General features: G+C 38.8%; 1 protein-coding gene across 1 annotated transcript in view; it reads right to left on the reverse strand.

Annotated features, from left to right (window-relative positions):
* dstyk (dual serine/threonine and tyrosine protein kinase) overlaps positions 1–17,099 on the reverse strand; it is a 33,813-nt gene extending 16,714 nt beyond the window's left edge. Inside the window, exons 1-4 of the mRNA XM_015044636.1 lie at positions 15,911–17,099; positions 10,359–10,768; positions 798–1,298; positions 464–659 (exon numbers count right to left, since the gene is read on the reverse strand). Coding sequence (XP_014900122.1) covers positions 464–659; positions 798–1,298; positions 10,359–10,768; positions 15,911–16,109 — 1,306 coding nt within the window. The 5' untranslated portion in view covers positions 16,110–17,099. The remainder of the gene's footprint in view (positions 1–463; positions 660–797; positions 1,299–10,358; positions 10,769–15,910) is intronic.
* Positions 17,100–17,565: the final 466 nt, after the last annotated feature.

The raw sequence follows: 17,565 nt of genomic DNA on the forward strand, positions 1-17,565 counted from the left end.
AAGTATTTTTTGTAGGTGTAGATTCATACTTTTCTACAAACGATTAAGCATTCACTCAAGGAATGCTTTGTTGTTGCATTTTAGAAAATAAAATGTTTATTTTGCCATTTAAAAACAATTATTTGTTTATTTGGATTTTCTTATTGATTTCAAATATTGTATAAAATAAGCTCAAGTGATTAAATGAAATATCTGCAGAATGAGAGAATTTTTTTGTACAATTAACAGATTAATCTTCAGAATAGTAGATTAGTAAAATAACTGTAGTGAGTTGTGAAATGTAATACGAGTGTTTAATTTATTGGCCATGTAGAAAGTCAACCCTGCAGAAGGTAATTTATAGATTACTCAGGCTACTTCCAGACTGCATCATGTTATTTATGCTTCCCAAACTCCAGAAAGCTGAAAGAAACCCTTCTAGCAGCCTGAGGTTCATTAGTGTCCAGAGTGGCGCCTCACTGACCTGTAAACTCCAGATTGGCTGCGTCCTCCAGCAGCTGCTCCTTCATGCTGCCGAGGGTCTCCACGATCATCTCCTTCATCTCCTCCTGCTTTCGGTTTGCGATGGCCATCAGGGAGTTGAAGAGTTCACCCTCTTTCTCACGAGTGTACTCCAGCCTGCGGGGAGTTATCTGCAGGTCCCTCTGCATGTCGAAGGCCTGCATGGGAGCGATGAAGAGACGACAAAGGTCTGTTAGTGTTTGTGCTGCGGACTGCAAGGGGTCAAAATACTCTGGCAGCAAACGGGTCACGGATTGACGACAGCAAACCGGCGCGAGGATGCGTCATCTTCTGACCTGGTTGATGAAAAGGTCAAGACATCGACAGTGAAGCCCGTTAAGTAGGTTGGCTGCTTCTACTTGTTGGTTCTGGAGAACTTGGCGAGCGAACGGCACCAGCGGCCGAGGCTGCCTTTCGAAAGATTCTAGCAGTATGCTCTGGGGCTTAGCCCCTGGGGCGGAAGTCTGCGTAGGGGCTCCACAGGAACAGTGTCCGGTCTGAGTGTTGAGGAAGCCGAGTGAGAGCAGCTGCTTGTGGAGGATGCTCTTCTCCCTCTCCTTCTCCGCCCGGCGGCTGGATTCTGGGGAGGCCGTTAGCGTGGAATCAGGGATGCGGAGAAAACAAATGGGAAACGAGAGCAGCTCTTTGACCTTCCGCAGCTCGGCCACCTGCTCCGAGCTGAGAGAGTCCTGGTTGATGGCGTAGAGGATGACGGGTACAACGTGGCGAATGCAGTCTTCCAGGGCCTCTTCTATGGGCTGGACGCTTGGACAGGGGACCACCATGACCTTTGTTTCCTAAAGAGAAACAGGAATATTTAATATTCAAGCCATTTTGCTTCTTTTCACCTCAAAATTTGCCATATATTATTGAGATTTTTGTAGTATGCCAGCAGTTGTTATTTTGTAAATAGGATTTATAGCTGCAGATACATGGAGCAGGTCTCTAACTTTATACATCGAGATACGACATTTATGCATACTCCGCTTTCCATTCTGCAAAAGAGGAGCCTGGCTATCGTCTTCCTGTGCAATTCAACTCAAGTAATTGTTAACTGGAGAACAGAGACTAAAAAAAAACATCAAAAACAAGCAGAAAGAAGCAGCCAAAACTTTAAATATATGTGTGTATATATATATGTGTGTGTGTAGATCTTGAATTTAATATAAAAAAATTAATCTGCAAATAAGTTCTGTCCAGAACTCTTCATGTAGACAACACAAAAGTTTATGCCTCTATTGTCAAGGCAAACTTGGCAAACCTTCACAGTAAAAGCTGTATCTACCCATGATGCACTTTGAACTTCAGACAGCTAATTAAAAACATTTATAGTTTGATCGCTTATCATAAAATCAGTGAGAATGTTCATCATGCATCGTGTTCTCGGGCTGCAGGCTGTAGTTCATCCCTGATAAATATAATCTAATACATAAGAAAATATGATATGTAACACAACTACTACTAAAATTAATGTTACACTGATGCTAAAGTTAAACTGAATAATCATCCAATCGTTGTCTATTAGGTAGGAATTGTGAAGGTTACAAAAGTGATGTTATTTTACTTTAAAAATTAAAGTTCAAAATGCTGTCCCCGTGTTTCCCTCGAAAACATAAAAATCAAACATTTCTGTAGCCACAGCCTGGAAGGGACGCAGTTCTGTGAATGCATACTACATCACTGAGTCACGAGAAAAACTGAAAATATTTCTTTCATTGTTGTGGTGAACAGTTCTCAAAGTCCCAACAGACAGACAATAAAACTTAGCTTTAAATCTCTGAGTATTGTCCTACATATGTACTGAAAAAATCATGAAAACTGCATGGGCAACAAGAACAAATGTAGCGGTTTCCTAGTGCTGCAAAGTTGTGGGAATTTTTGGGGTTGGAAACTTTCCATTTGAATCACCATATAACTGGAATTTAAGGGAATAAAAAAATCAACACTTAATTCTTGAGTAAAACAATTAAATTTGATGCAAGTACACTTGATAACCATGCAATTCCTCAATCACATGCAAGCATGTAGCGCATTAATTACTGCATACTGCAGGGCCACATGCACATGCGTTTCTCCATCACATGCACCGATTATTTCTAGAACCTGGAGGCCACATTTTTCAGTCCAGACTACAAGAGCAACAATGCATAAAATGTGATTTTTTTTATATTACTTGCATTAAAAAAATAAATTTTTATAATATTTAACAAATATAATTGAAGTACGATATATATCAATTATATAGGCATACAATCGCATGACTATAACAAAATAAAACGTTCATATATATGCATTTAAATGTGAGAAATGTCCAGTCAATTATCATAAATGTAAGATATTTGCCAGTTGGGAATATATATATATATATATATATATATAAATCCCCAGAGTAAATTCCCATGAAAAGTTTCCAAAGATTAAGCACAAGTTTTCCAGTCTGATGCTATTCTATTCAGTCAGCCTCCACTGCAGGTCAACAAAATTGATACAACAGCCATTGTATTGATCAGCATAAATACCAAAACGTTCAGATGGTCGTAAAAGAAGAGATCAAAGTTTTTCCTTTTCTTCTATTTACCAAAAAAATGGACTGTCAGGAGGAGGCTGCACTTTATACAAACTGACCTCTTAGACATAACCTTCTGTGGAAGAGCTCATTTTCTTAGCAATGCTGACGCAGCGATAAACTGACATCAATGGCCTTAATTCACATTAAACATACAGGAAATTGGCACCAAGAAAAGAGGGAAACGTCCAAAGGTTGTTAAACACTGAAGGGTCAATCTGGGACAAAAGCTCTGCTGCTTTGATGAGCATCATTCTGTGACTTATGAACAATTTGAGTTAAACTCCATGTTTAGATTATATTAGCATAATTTTAATCTGGAAATTCAACTGAAGGAGGATAAGCTGGAGGGACTTGAGCTGAAGATTCAGACTTTAGGTTGATTTATATAGAGGATATCCCACATAACAAAATTGCTGTTGCCTCAATTACTATTAAAACTTAAAATATTTATTGCCAACAGGACATAATTTGGTCTTCAATAATATTCCACAATGTTTGACCATAAAAATAAACACATTTTTATCAGTCCTCTTAGTACAATCTCCTCTGATCATCCTTAGACAATCTTCAGTTTGTTGGAAAAGGGCACCATATTTTATTAAAAATCTCATGGTATTTCCATCATCTACTCTAAAAGTTCCCAGGGCTTTTGTAAAGGAAACAGGCTTAAAGAACAACAGTTGCTTTTCTTCTTATTCATCTTTTATTTCACACCACGTCCACCTGAGCTGTTTTTTTACTGAAAGTACTCATTTTGACATAAACAAAAGCACAATCCACTCCCGCCCCATTGAGGATGACTTTGTCTGTTCTCATCATACAAGCTGGTCCACTGAAACCATGTGAGCTTTGAGCTACACTGTTGTGATTGTGAACCGAGAGTAGTATGGCTAATAATTTATAGGCATCACTGAGGGGATTTCCTTGACAAACATGAGATCATATTCAGGGTTTCCCTCAGAAAACCTACTGATCCTGCTGGACGGGGCACCAGGGCATCATTTAGCAGGAAGAAGTTGTTTAAAAATAAGACTAGTAATTTCACATTAAACATACAACCATAGAGCTTTGAAAAAGAGCCAAACATAAAGATATATAAATAAAATAAATACCATCAAGTTTTCTTTGTTTAGTAATGACTGGTGAAGTATTTTGATTTGCTGGGTGTGGTTGGTCATTTGTCCAATCGAAGGCAGTATTTGCAGGGAATATTGGATGGAAAAGACCCGTCTGTGATTGATGGTGGGATGGTTAATTTACATTAACCTAATCGATTTTGAACTGCAGACACAGAGGCAAGCGAGTGTGAGGTATAAACGCATACACCACTCATTCTTCTTTAGTCAGAATATCTGCCAACATCAGTCTCATTATGCGCTCAACAGGAACTTCTAAAACATTAAATTGTATTTAATGCGGTTCACCTCGAGTGTTGAGGCTTTTATTTTTGAAGCCTACTTTGATGCAGTACTGTCCAAACAGAAAGGCAGCTGGGAAAACCCTGCACATTATGTCTGATCATTGAAATAACACTGACTACAATAAATCACATTTAGGTCACTAATGTGGCTTTTCCATCCTACCAATCTTTACACCACTTCTCCTGGGCTTTCTGATGCATGTTGCTAAAATTTATATCAGCTGTCCGCATCACACACAGTAAAAGTCCCTCCTAATGGCCAAATATACCAGTGTTTGTGAAAAACCAACAAACATTTGGGCATTATTTTAATATTGTTTGATGAATTAAACATTTCAGACCAGTGTAAGCCAAAAATTGCTGAAAAACAGCCAGAAAATGAGAACATCTGCTTGTATCACATGTTTCTTTCTATTCTTAACACATAGCAGCACATAAATATTTGCGGTGGCCTTAGGAATGTTTGTGATGGAGGAGAAAAAGAAAGAATTACACAAATAAAGAGATTTTCTTAAGCCATGATAAATAACATTAGCAAAAATAGACTCGCAGATGGTCTGAAAGAGAAAGCATAAAAAAAGAGGAGAGAGATAGGGATGACCAACCACATAACAAAGGAGACAGTCAGTCCCGTCTCCAAGAAACAAGAGGCGAGTCGGCCTGGCCAGCCTCTTTGGAACAAAGATAGCCTGCAAACTTTTGTTTATGGCAAGTTGAAGTCAGTACAGTGCTTGAATTGCCTTCATGTAACCCTGTTTCTAATAGCAACTCATCAAAAATAATGTCTGACTGCTGATTTTAAGATAGAAAACTGCTTTAATCTTCAAAGCCAGAATAAATGCTTTATGGACAACACTGCATATCTTTCCTCAACAGTGCTAACTTGGACTGCATTGTAAAACCACAACAGTCACAGTGAGTATTAGCAGCATCCGAGTGACTCTATAAACCTGAGCAAGTCTGAACAGAATAATGCTAAAAATGGCGTCCATCATAAGTGACCTACAACCTTGAACAGGTTATGATACGTCTATACAAAATTATACAACCGTACATGTTTGGAAAACAGAAGTACACAACCAATAAGAATGTCACAAGTGGTTTCTAGATGCCCAGCAGTCACACATACAGAGGTATTAAAAGTGCTGGAACTCAGATTGGGTTGCTAGGTGACAGGCTGGGCTTTCCTGGGGTTGCTAGGCAACGGAGCAGTGCCCATGGAATGTGACTCAGCAATAAGGAGGTTCTTGAAACAGTTACATTTACAGACACTAAAATACATTAACTTACTTCCAACAGCCAAGTGTCTTTTTAAACGCTTGGGCTGTTTTTAGAAGCAGTTGAGACTAGGCCTGTCACAATAATAAAATTTGCTGGCCAATAAATTGTTTTAGAAGTTATTGTGATGAATGATAAAATTGTTGTTTTGAGACCATTTTTAAGTAATATAATAGTAATGGGAAAATAATGCAAGAACACATTCTAAAAGATCAGTAAACTTTAAATCTATTGAACATTTAACACTGGAATTGGAAGCCATTTTAAATATCCAAAATAAATGAATAAAACAACAAATAAAATTGATTTTGAAGTCTTTGGAAACAAAACGTCCTTCAAAAAAAAAAGGCTTGTTGAAACCAAAGCACCAAACTGAAGACTTTCCAGTTTTTGTTGGAAAGAGAAGAAAAAGAGATAAATGACAAATAATGCCAATGGAAATTATTAAGTTTGTTTAATTTATTATTTGATTAATTGATTATTGCGACAGGCCTAGTTGAGACAAAATAGAAGAATAAAAAATTTTCAAAATGCTAATTTTGAATAACAGATCCCCTGTTTGGCCTATTTTTCCTCACATTTTAGGTCAAACTAAAATTTATATCAGACAAAAATAACCTGAGCTGTTACAAAAAATGAAAACTTTATTAAGTAGAAAAAAAATGATCCAAGCCTACTGGTCCCTGTGAGAAAACTGAAAAGCCCCTTCTTGTTAAATCAACTGTGTGGCATTTTTGAGGGAGGTGGGTTCAATTTCACCTGGCAAACTAAACATTAGGTCTGATTCGCCCAAGAATCAAGAAATCAGATCTCAAAAACTACACATTATGGCCTTATTTGATCTGATCTGATCTAAAGAAACTCAAAAACAGGTGAGAAAGTCACTGATATCCATAAGTCTGGAAAGGATTGAAAAGCTCTTTCTAAGTTTCAAGCCTCCAGTGAACCCCAGCGAGAAAAACAGAGAAATCCAGGAGCAGCGTGGGTGTTCCTGGAAGCGGTGCATCAAAAACCTCTTTCACAAAACATCTCCGTCATAAGCCTGTGAAGAGGAGCCACCTCTAAACTCATTTATCACAAGTTAAACATTAAGAACAAGCTACCAGTGTTGGTCAACAGGTGGTGTTGTGCAGCACTGGCACCCAGCATTATCTATACAAAGGAAATATGTTTTTTTTTTTTTTTTAAAAACATGGCTTTCTCATGCGAACCTGCTATTCTTGGTAGCCAACCAAGCAAGATCTGGGTCAGCTGCAGCTGCAGAAGAATATGCAACAAACTTCCTGAAAATGTGAAATATATTTGGCAGTGTCATCCAAAAACAAAAAAAGAAGATGAGGTAAATTATAACTCGTTTAATTTCACATTATATAAGACAGTATCTGGTGCGAGCGAGAAACCAACTTTGTCCCTTAGGAGCTCCATAAAATATACTAAACATTTAGATTATCTCCAAGATTTATGGGAACATTTACTGGACTGATAAGAAAAGGTTCAGCTTTTTGGAAGGTGTGTGTTTGATTACATCTGGTATAAAAAAGGTAAATGGACTGAACTTATATAGAGCTTTTCCAATCATTAAGACCACTCAAACTAGACACCAATACACACATTGGTGGGTAACTTTGGGTTGAGTGTCTTGCCCAGCAGCACATCGACATGTGACAGGAGGAAGCCGAGATCGAACCTACGACCTTCCCATCACAAGAAGATTACAGAGCCACAGTCGCCTAATATTGGAGAAACAATATCATACTGACAGCCATTAATCCATGAGCCTTTTGGAGCAAAACAATGATCTGAAGTGCACGAATTTATTAACCAGCCAATTTATCAGTGCCGATTTCCATAACTTTGGGAGATCAGTGACCGGCTGATACTTACATGTGAGGCTGATCTTATCACCAATCTTATCTACCTCATCTTTTGTTTGATCGATCGGCCCACTAGGTCATGTCTGCACATTTGTAGTTAACAACAGTCACCCACTGGTACCAACTCAGAAACAATCGACCATGAAAACTGCAATCGGTGCACCCCTAATCTGAAATAGACCAGCAAATCCACCTCTAAATGGCTCAAACTAACAGGTTGGCAGAACCAAACCAGGCTAAACAGGACAAATCTAAAACAACAAATCTCATCCAGTTTCATTGCAGTTTGACTCTGTTACTACCAATTCATTCAAAAAAAAGAAAAAAGAAAAAAAGAGTACCTGCTAATATCACAACCAGTAGATAACCTAATATGATCTATTAAATCTTTTGTTGCTACATTTGTTAAACTACATTTAACAAATGTAGTTTGTTAAGACTATATTTAATTTAGTCTGGGAGCCGAGCCTAAACTCCAGCATGAAGGACAGCTAATTAACAAGCTGGCTCTCGTCTGCAGGGCCTTGAAAGCACAGTGCTGTGATTATAGCAGAACCGTGTGAATACCACAGCCGGCAGAGAGATTCTGCAGCTTCATTTATCCCGTGTTTAATCACAGCTCTGCCTTACCAGTTCAGCAGGAACATGAACCTCAGCAGCACGCTGCTTCAGCATGTGACAAACCCATGTTTGTTAAGAACAAACATATAGAGCAAGATTAAACTCGTCCTTATGTTGTTTGAACCGTCACCGCCTAAATGTGACACACTTTGATCTAAAAAAAGCAAATCCATCCATGGAAATTTGAATATTGGTGTAAAATTATTGGTTTTGTTTTGCTGACAGATGTTTTCCTTTCATGCAGTTCTCTGTGACCTAAATGCAAATTTGTAGCCAAATGAAAACGAGGTCAAGGTCAAAACCTCTGGACATCTCGCAGCGTGCATCAAGCTTTGGCAAAAATTGATTTCTACTTCAGTTGTTCTGTATTAAATGTTGTTTTAGCTAAGGTTTAAAAAAAAAACAACCTCAAACTATTTCTTCTCAGTGTCCCAGTGTTCGGATTTTTCCATGGTAACGGCATCACAGCAAAGAGCTTGAGATCTTTTTTTACATGACCCAGTCATGTGAATCACACCAGACCAGTGGCATTACGTAAGGGGGCTGGGACGGGACGGGTGGGTCGTCCCGCTGCACAGCTAAGCCCAGTTTCTTGGGCTGTGTGATGCTTGGTGAAGGATCTTGGTTTAAGCGATTAGAGGCCAATTTCCATGTTGTCCCACATGACAGGAGTGACTGCGATCCTTCCCCCGTGTCCAATGTGTTCACCCCCAAGGGATATTGTGATTTTCAGGTCACAGCGAATGAAATTGTTCCATGACTGCAGCATGTCCGACGTTTCTCCCTATTCTCACACAATTACGGGTCTATTTCAACAAATGCTTGAAGCAAACAGTGAGAGCAGCTGCTAAGAAGTGCATTCCTGAGCAGCAGCATACATCAGGTAGAGTGAGGGGGAAGGAAAGTGAACGGCCCAGGAAATAATCTGCTCAGCTCTGTAATCTGTCTGTGAGCTGAGCCATGTGAGAAAAAACTAGTTGAACTTTACGAGAAAAAGCAAAGAAGGAAATCTATGCATCGATTTTTGTATCTGGAGGAAGAACAACCTCCCTACAAAATAAAACACAGAAGAGACATGAATTATTTAACGTGAATAGATTAAGATGATAAATTCTCCATGATTTGTTTTAGAAGATGATAAAATAAAGACAAAGGAAACATACATTATGTGAGCATCAATATTTAAGCATGGCTACAAATCAAATTAATTTCCATCTGAACTTTGACTAGACCAGTGTAACATGATTATACTTTGATCTGAACTAATCCTTTCCATCTCTGGCTCTATGCTTAGGGACATTGTCCTGCTGGAAGGTGGACCTCTGTCCTCATGTCCCCCAGTTTTTAACAGGTTTTCCTCCAGGACTGTCCTGTTTTTACCTCCATCCATCGTCCCCACCAACTCTGACAAGCTTCCCTGTCCCAGACGGGGAAAAACATCCCCATAGCAACAATATTTACCCATTTCAGTGTTTGTTTCTAGCAGCGGATAAAAATAATCCCAGCATTTTCCATATCTGGAATGACAACTTTGATTTGATACTTTCTGATTCATTGAGAAGTCTATGAGCGATGCAGCAGATACATAATTACATCTCCTGACAAGATGATGAACACTTTGACCTTCATGTCAGATTCAGCTACTTTATTGAGAAACTGGGAGATGTCCATATTAAAAAAAGAGAAAATAAAGTCTCTACCAGCAAAATTAGTTACAATTAGTCGGAAACTAAAACTAAGAAATGTACTACAAAAACACAATATCTTACCGAGCATTTTTATATAGTTTCTAGTGTAAATATCTTAGTACACTTGAAGTAAGAAAAAAACTAACTTAAAAGTAACTGTTCAGCCAGATATAAGGGCTTGTTTTACATAAATAATTCTTTATTATTGGCAGATTATTTCACTTATAACAAGACATTTTCCTATAAGTGAACTAGTACTTTATTATTGATATTAAGGAATTACTGAGTAAGATATCTGCAATAGATCAAAACTACTTGGTAGGACTTTGTGTTTGTGCAGTGTGTGCAGCTCAACAGGTTGGTGTAAAAAGCTGCAGAGACCTGGGGTCAGAGTGGCTGCATCCTACCTGAAGCAGAGGATGATGCAGGGTGATTTCCAGCTCTGCTAGTCTGTGGGCCGGGTCCTCACACTCCTCGTGGATTTCCAGGTCCTCCCTGGGAACCGTATCCCAGCGACCACGGTTTGCAGCCAGCTGGTGCACTAGCTCATACTGGCCGGGCAGCGCCAAGCTGAGCCGCGTCTGTCTGCCGTGAGTAAAACACAGCTTCCTCCGCTTGCAGACAATGCCTTGGACGCTGCTGCAGGCCTCCCCGGCCTCTGCACCCAGAGGCAGGAGCCGTTCCCCCAGCAGGCAGTTGAGCAGCTGGTAGCGGGCGGCACAGTCCTGGCCGAGGACCAGGATGTACGGAGCAGCCCCCACTGTGTTGCGCAGGAACTCTTCCTCATGACTTGGGAAGGTGATGCAGCTAAGCTGGCCTGCAAAAGGATTTCACCAAATCAAACACATGAGCTGCAACTTCAGTGATGCATGGTTATCAGAAACAAATATTTATGACTCTTGAGAGTTTTTTTATTCAGCAGCAATGTAAGATTAGATGAACTACTTAAGGACGCAGGGTTTCCTCTACATGTAACCGATCGCGGCGCACCGCCACTTCAAAATAAGAGCTGCCACATTTTCAGAAAGATGTTTTCTTTATATTTTAAAACAATGTAAAGCACTGTGCACTTACGCCAACCATAACCAGAGTTTGAAATTAGTTTAAATATCAAATAGGGCTGCACCCATTGCAGTTTTCTGACTGCTTACCGATTACCGATCTTTAAAAAGCCTGACCTGTCGATTCTGATGTTGACAGATACTAACTTTTTTGGTCTGAAATGTTGCTAAATATAGAAAGTTGCTGAGTTGGCAACAATAGGGTGACTTTTGTTAACTGCAAACGTGCAGACATGACCAGGTGGGCCAGTCTGTCATTCTGGGCAGCGACAAAGATTTTCAGATCTTTATCGAGGCAGATAAGATCGGTGGATAAGATCAGCTTCTCATGCACATATCGACCGATCACAGATCTATTAATCAGTGCACCTCCATCACAAAACATTAACATTTACTTTATTTTGTAGTCTGAAAAGCTGGCTACTGTGTACTGTGCTGCTTTCAGGAGTGAAGTAAAACTAGAGACGATAATCCGAAGTAGAGGGAGAGAAAAGGTGAAACAAAAGGTACCTAAAGAAGGTTTGGATGAATGAATTTTTAGCTCAAGCCTGTGAAAATGACCCATAGTTTAACATATGTTGCATTTGAATGACAGTAAAGTGGTTAATTAATATAGTTTGGCCAGTAATTAATCAGCAGCATCGTGTCACAGCCCACCACCACATTTTAAAATAAATCCCAGATTATCTACCACAGCGGCTTTCTCAGAATATGCTGTAAATTGCTGTTTACCACAAAAGACATCAAAATATTTTGAATCTGATAACAGCTCCCGGCTATTAGTCCTGATCTAACCCAAAGATGAGGAGCACATGCACAGAGGAACCAATTCAGCCTCCTTCCTGTACTTTCGGGGATAATCCTGCAGGACTCTGAGTCACAGTCTCCAAGAGTTACATAACAAAAACAGGACAACAAATACCAGGTTTATGTGCCGACTGCACCGGATGTTTAGCTGAACCCACATTTGCTTTAAACCAAATTTTAAAAAAAGACTAAGGACAAAAATAAACTACTGTTCACGTGAATCTTTTAAAAAAACATGAAGAGCCTTCATGCAAAAACAAAATTTTTCCCAGACAGATAAATAAGTATATTTATATTACCCACCCATATAATAAAGTGGGGTTTAAAAACTTTTGTTCTTTTTCCAGCATCATGACCATGTTAGACCAGATCCAGATGAAAAACAAGAACATTTACTGCTTTTTTCCTATTATTTAACCAAATACAATTCTACTTAATCAAAACCTCAGTTTCTTCTGCAGCCAGAGCCGATTAAGTGTTGGCGGGAACAACGGCTGTAAATTAGCACAACAACAGAATCAACCCTCTTGTATGTGCATTTATTTTTGCAGATATTTACCTAAATGACAAATTAAGCGAGTACCGTCTTGATGTTAGACTGAAGAAGTTTACAAAATACAACAAATTTTGAATTAGAGATGCACTTAACCGATACAGAGCTGTGATTTCTGTAAGGTCTGATTCTTGATTTTTATATTTCAAATGTCACAAATAAAAAAGGAGAAAAAAGTTCAGCCTGTTCTTTAATAGAGCTGGATATTTTGAATCCCGTGGATTACAAGATTATCCCCATTCCTCAACTGTTTCATGACTTTTTTTACAACTCATAAAAGTGATTCAAACTGCATGTAGTTGGCCGATGTGCTTAAAACAAAAAGTGCAGGAGTTACTATTTTTTTGGTATTTATTAATAAAAGATTTAGAGGCTAGCAGGCCTAAGTATTTGGCTTGCAGATGACCAATTGGAGCAGATAAAAGGGTAATTGGCAGACTGATAATAAAGTTTAATAAATAAGGTTTTCAACTGAACAATTACAAGTAAGAAATGAGTTTTTTTGGGCTGGTGACCCGTCCAAGTTTACCCAATGGCTGCTGGAGACAGACACCAGGAAGGTTGGAAGGATGGACGGTTTATCTGCACTTTTAAACATCTTCAGAAACAGCTAGAGAAACTGCTGCTTGTGAATGTAACTACAGGCATTGACTGATTCCTACCCACTGGATGACACACTTTGTGTCTGATTCTGACCAAATAATAGTTTTGGTTTGCACTGATTACATAGTAATACCCACAGCAGTGTGTAGTAGAAAATTAATACATACTGTCTGCTTAATTTCAGCTCTTGTATGCAAAGAAGTGTGTAGCAAAAGTGCAAGAAGCAGATGCACCCAAAGGCCACACGATGTGGGTGAAATCACAGTGAATAAAAAGCGATCAAGCAGGTGTTGGTTAGAGCTGCATCTCTACATGCTGAGCTGTTTTTCTGTTACTGATGGGGCTGAGGTTTCCCCTTGTTCTTCGTCTCATATTTGGGTTGTATGAGCAGGATGTGGTGAAGTGTATAAAACTTGTGTCTCTGCTCTGACTAGTCAAGTGGCAGAAACTTTGAACGCTGATTGCATCTACAGACAACGGTAGACCTTTCCGTAATTTATTGAAAGTTTCCTCTCCCTCTTGATAAATAATTTCCACCACAAGTGTTAAAGACACACCAAACCGAGAACGAGGATAATGATTCTGTCAAAAGGCGGTGTAGAAAGTAATCTATCACTCTAAAGAATCACATTTAATGCAGTTTAATGCACACAGTCCTGAAACCACAAACAGGGCATGGTGTTAGGAATTACACTTACTGAACTAGCCTTGAAAATTGATTTGACTGGAGAAAAATACTCATCAGAAGAAAAGACACTTGGAGAGGTCAGTGATTTTTGTTTGTCGTTGTAGGAAATGTTACAAGACTTGTGAAGACCATCGTTAACAAGTAGGAACATTTTTCTTAAACTTAACTTATTGCATATGAAACTAATTCTGCGTTAATCAACCCAGGGTTTCCCTCAGTGCATTATAAACCTGACGGGCCACCAGGCTTCACCTGCGCCCCCACCAGGCTTAGCATTGCTTATTTAAGACTTTACTGTTGGTGTTCAGGAGTAAAACTTACAATCTTTCAATTACACATAATTATCAAGTGATATTTTCAAATTTGCTGTCAACTTTAAACATTTTTTAATTGAAAAACACGACGGGCCGCTGGATGAATGACTGCCCAAGCACCGGGCCTAGCAGGTTTTCTGGGGGGAAACCTTGATCAACCCTTTCCTTTCTTTTCAAGTTCAGGTTTGATCCGTTTGAGTTTGTAATTAGACAAAAGTTGGATAATTTTATCAAAGTTTGGCCAGGTTTTAAAAGGTTGCTGCTTCAAGACAGATTAAATGTTCCTCCTTTCATTGGAGATGCAGCAGAAAGTATCAGAGCGCTCAGTTTTCTCCAGCATGGAGTAATGTTGTGCTGCACAATGCTGGTCTGCTGGTCTAAAGCAAGGTCCCCACATTTACAGAATAGACTATTTAGACAGAGTGATGTTATAAAAAAACATCTAAAACTAGCCCAACATTACTCTACAAAGAACAAGTGGTAAATCTAGAGGTCTTGTATTCTACATTTTTGCTTCAAGATGATATACAAAGTTGTTATAATACTAAATCAACATGTAATAAATTGTTGCTTCATTAGGAAAACTGTTTCTCTTATTTAAATTAAATGTAAGCATAAATACTACGATGCATAAAACTATTATATTTTATCTCCCATTATAATAATCTAGTACAAGCTTAGTAATAATTATAATATGAAATTAACTATAATCCAATAGAGTCTAGATGTGACAACCACAGAGATGAGCTTTAAGAAATCCAAACTGTGCTGAAAAGAGTCTAAAAGATGATCGAGTCTTGACTGGACCAATCCAAATAGATTGCTTTCTTTAAATCTTGATCTGATCTCAGCTAGTTTAATTGAAACATGAAAGTCACTCTTTATATATTAACATAAAAAAGACCACAAACTAATTTCAGTGCTTAATCTAGTCAGCAGATAAAAACATGGATTTAGCTCTTTCCATTGAGGGCAGCTCTGTGGTCTTAAAATTTTTATCAAGGCTAATCTTCAGCTTAACATTGTTCATTCAAAGCTGGGAAACAGTTTTGACCTCCTTTTAACATCATTACTAATCGTTTTCATCTTTCCCAAAAGATGTGCTACACCACTTCTGCACATCCCATCTCTTGCTGCTCTCAGTTCTTGGTATGGTTGAGTTCTGCTGGTTTCTCAACGCCCAAACAGATTTTCTTTCATCTGAGGTTCACAGTTTGGATTAAGAGGTTTAAACTTGGACCCATGTGGTCGTTCCAGCAGGGCAGTAATCCCAAAAACACAACAAAACTTGTTTTGGGATCAAAACTCCAGGTGATCAAATAAACAGAAACATGTTAGAAACTTGACCAGCCTTCATAAAGTAATTAACAGGGTTGTGAATTAAATGCAGACTAAAATAAAACTGTTAAAACACTGAGAAAAAAAAATAAACAAACGTATATTTACACCAATATTATATGAAAAATTGATATTGTGCCAGACCAATTTTACCTTGAATGACTAAAAAAAAAAAATCATATTCAAGTCCAAGTAAAATCAAAACAAGCTCTATGAAAATCAGATTAAGGCTTGCACACAAAAGCTGTAATAGAAGAAGTTATAAAACATTTTTTTCTCTTTAATGGATCTTTAGATTAAAGAAAAATAAAATCACCAGGTAAGACTTCAAAGAAAGATGGAAATCGGCAAAACCTTCAATTCAGCAAAGATTTCAACATAATCAGTGCATTTAGACTGCTCATGCATTATAGAGGAAGTCTGTTTTATCACCTTAGTCAATGCTTTTTTCCCCCACAGCAAGCAGATCTGAGCCCTCTGCACCAATAATTTGTTGGTCCCCAGTCTTTTCAGGTTGCACAGCAAACATCCTTCTTTGATTAAATGTCAATCATCGTCTTAATCAGATGATGTGGCTGCGTGTGTTCAAGCTTACCTGCCTCCAGGGATGCTGAATCTGAGCTTATGGTTGCTGCACATGCATTGCTGTAGTTTTGCCTTATTTCTCTGAAGAACACATTGGTCTCCTTCAAGTTTTTCTTCAGCTGTATGGAGTGCTTGTTGTAGCTGTTAAATGTTCTCTGCAGTTCCCGGCCTAGAGGAGTATTTTTTTGTTGCTGTACATTTCCCTCCATGGTCGACAGGTTGAGCTGTTGTCTTCTTGACGTGATTTTTTTTTTTAGCAGGGTCCAAATTCCGAGGGTTCTTTATATCACTTTTTTTAAGCAGCAACAGAAATAAAGATGTCCTTTTATGTCAACAACTAATTAGTTGTCATGCTTGTCCTCATGTGGCTAAAATTATTATTATTAACTAATTCAACAAAATTAATATAGTAGGTAAAATAATATTTACCTTGAACAGGAGTGTATCAATAGTAAACAGTAGCTTTAGTCTCTCAGAGATTAAGGAGTGAGCATTAATTGTTTTACGGACCAAAGCTGCTAGCTAGCTTGACGTCGCGTGCAAAACAAATTGGGTCGAAAATTTACCAAGCTAGCTTCTGTTTCATATTGTGATTTTAAAAAATATACTCCAGGTAAAAACGTCGGATAGTATCTAGATATTGTTTTACATGCTACGTTATGTCTGCCCCACTTATATACCGTTATATCTGTCTGCAACCTAGCTCCTCCAGATACGTTAGCGCCGCTAGCCAGAGGGCATCGCCTGCCCGTTAACAGCTTGGCCTGGCAACATAAACATCCTCTTTAACTTCACATAAACCACCCAGAGCTCGGCGGTGCAGCCCCCAGTGTAAAAGACGGGGCCCAAACTCCTCTGAACATGAACAGCCAAAGCGGGACCACGGCGCCAGTCTTCTTCCCGACGAGGCTCTGTGTCCGTGGGGAGGGGACTGCTTCCTAAAGTGGCCGTAGAGAAGGAAAACCAGCAGACATCTTCCAGCCTGGAGAGCGACAAAAACGCAACTAAACGAGGATGGCAGCGTCAGTTGGCGAAGAAGATGAACGGCAAAGGCTGCGGTGTCGCAGGGTGAGGTGTGTCCAAACCGAACCGCATAGCTGAGCAGGGACCAGGCAATCAAATCACAGCTAAACAGAAAGTCGAGCAGAGCAAAGTTAGGGAATGAAAGGGGAGGGTCCAGAAGTGACAGGGCGCATTGCCACATGGGAAATGTAGGAAAACTGTCAACAACCGCTGTCATTTCTTCTTCCTGGTTTTATACGGCGGTTGGCAAACAATTTAATGCGCATTACCGCCACCTTCCACATTGGAGTATGGATCAGACAATACAACGATCTTCCCAAAACACCCGCTCTTCTTAAAAAACTAAGAATAGAGATAAAAACTACTTCCCCAGATGAACTTTGAAGCCATTCCTATTTATTCCTATATAAATTTCTAATTAACACCTATCTTTCATGAACATACTTATTACATTGTAAAATAAAAAAATTTGCTTTTTCTGTTTAACCATAATAAATACAACAGCCTGTATTATGTCTCTTAATTACTTTAAGAATTGTTGGGATTTCTGATTTCCAATGTCTTTTTTATTTGTTCTTACTTTGGAATCACACCTGATTATGTGAAAGATGATAGATGGATGGATGGAAAGTAAAACTAAAA

The sequence above is a fragment of the Poecilia latipinna genome, unplaced genomic scaffold, assembly GCF_001443285.1.
Source record: "Poecilia latipinna isolate Pla-1442-1.1 unplaced genomic scaffold, P_latipinna-1.0 Scaffold684, whole genome shotgun sequence".
Classification (NCBI taxonomy): Eukaryota; Metazoa; Chordata; class Actinopteri; order Cyprinodontiformes; family Poeciliidae; genus Poecilia; species Poecilia latipinna.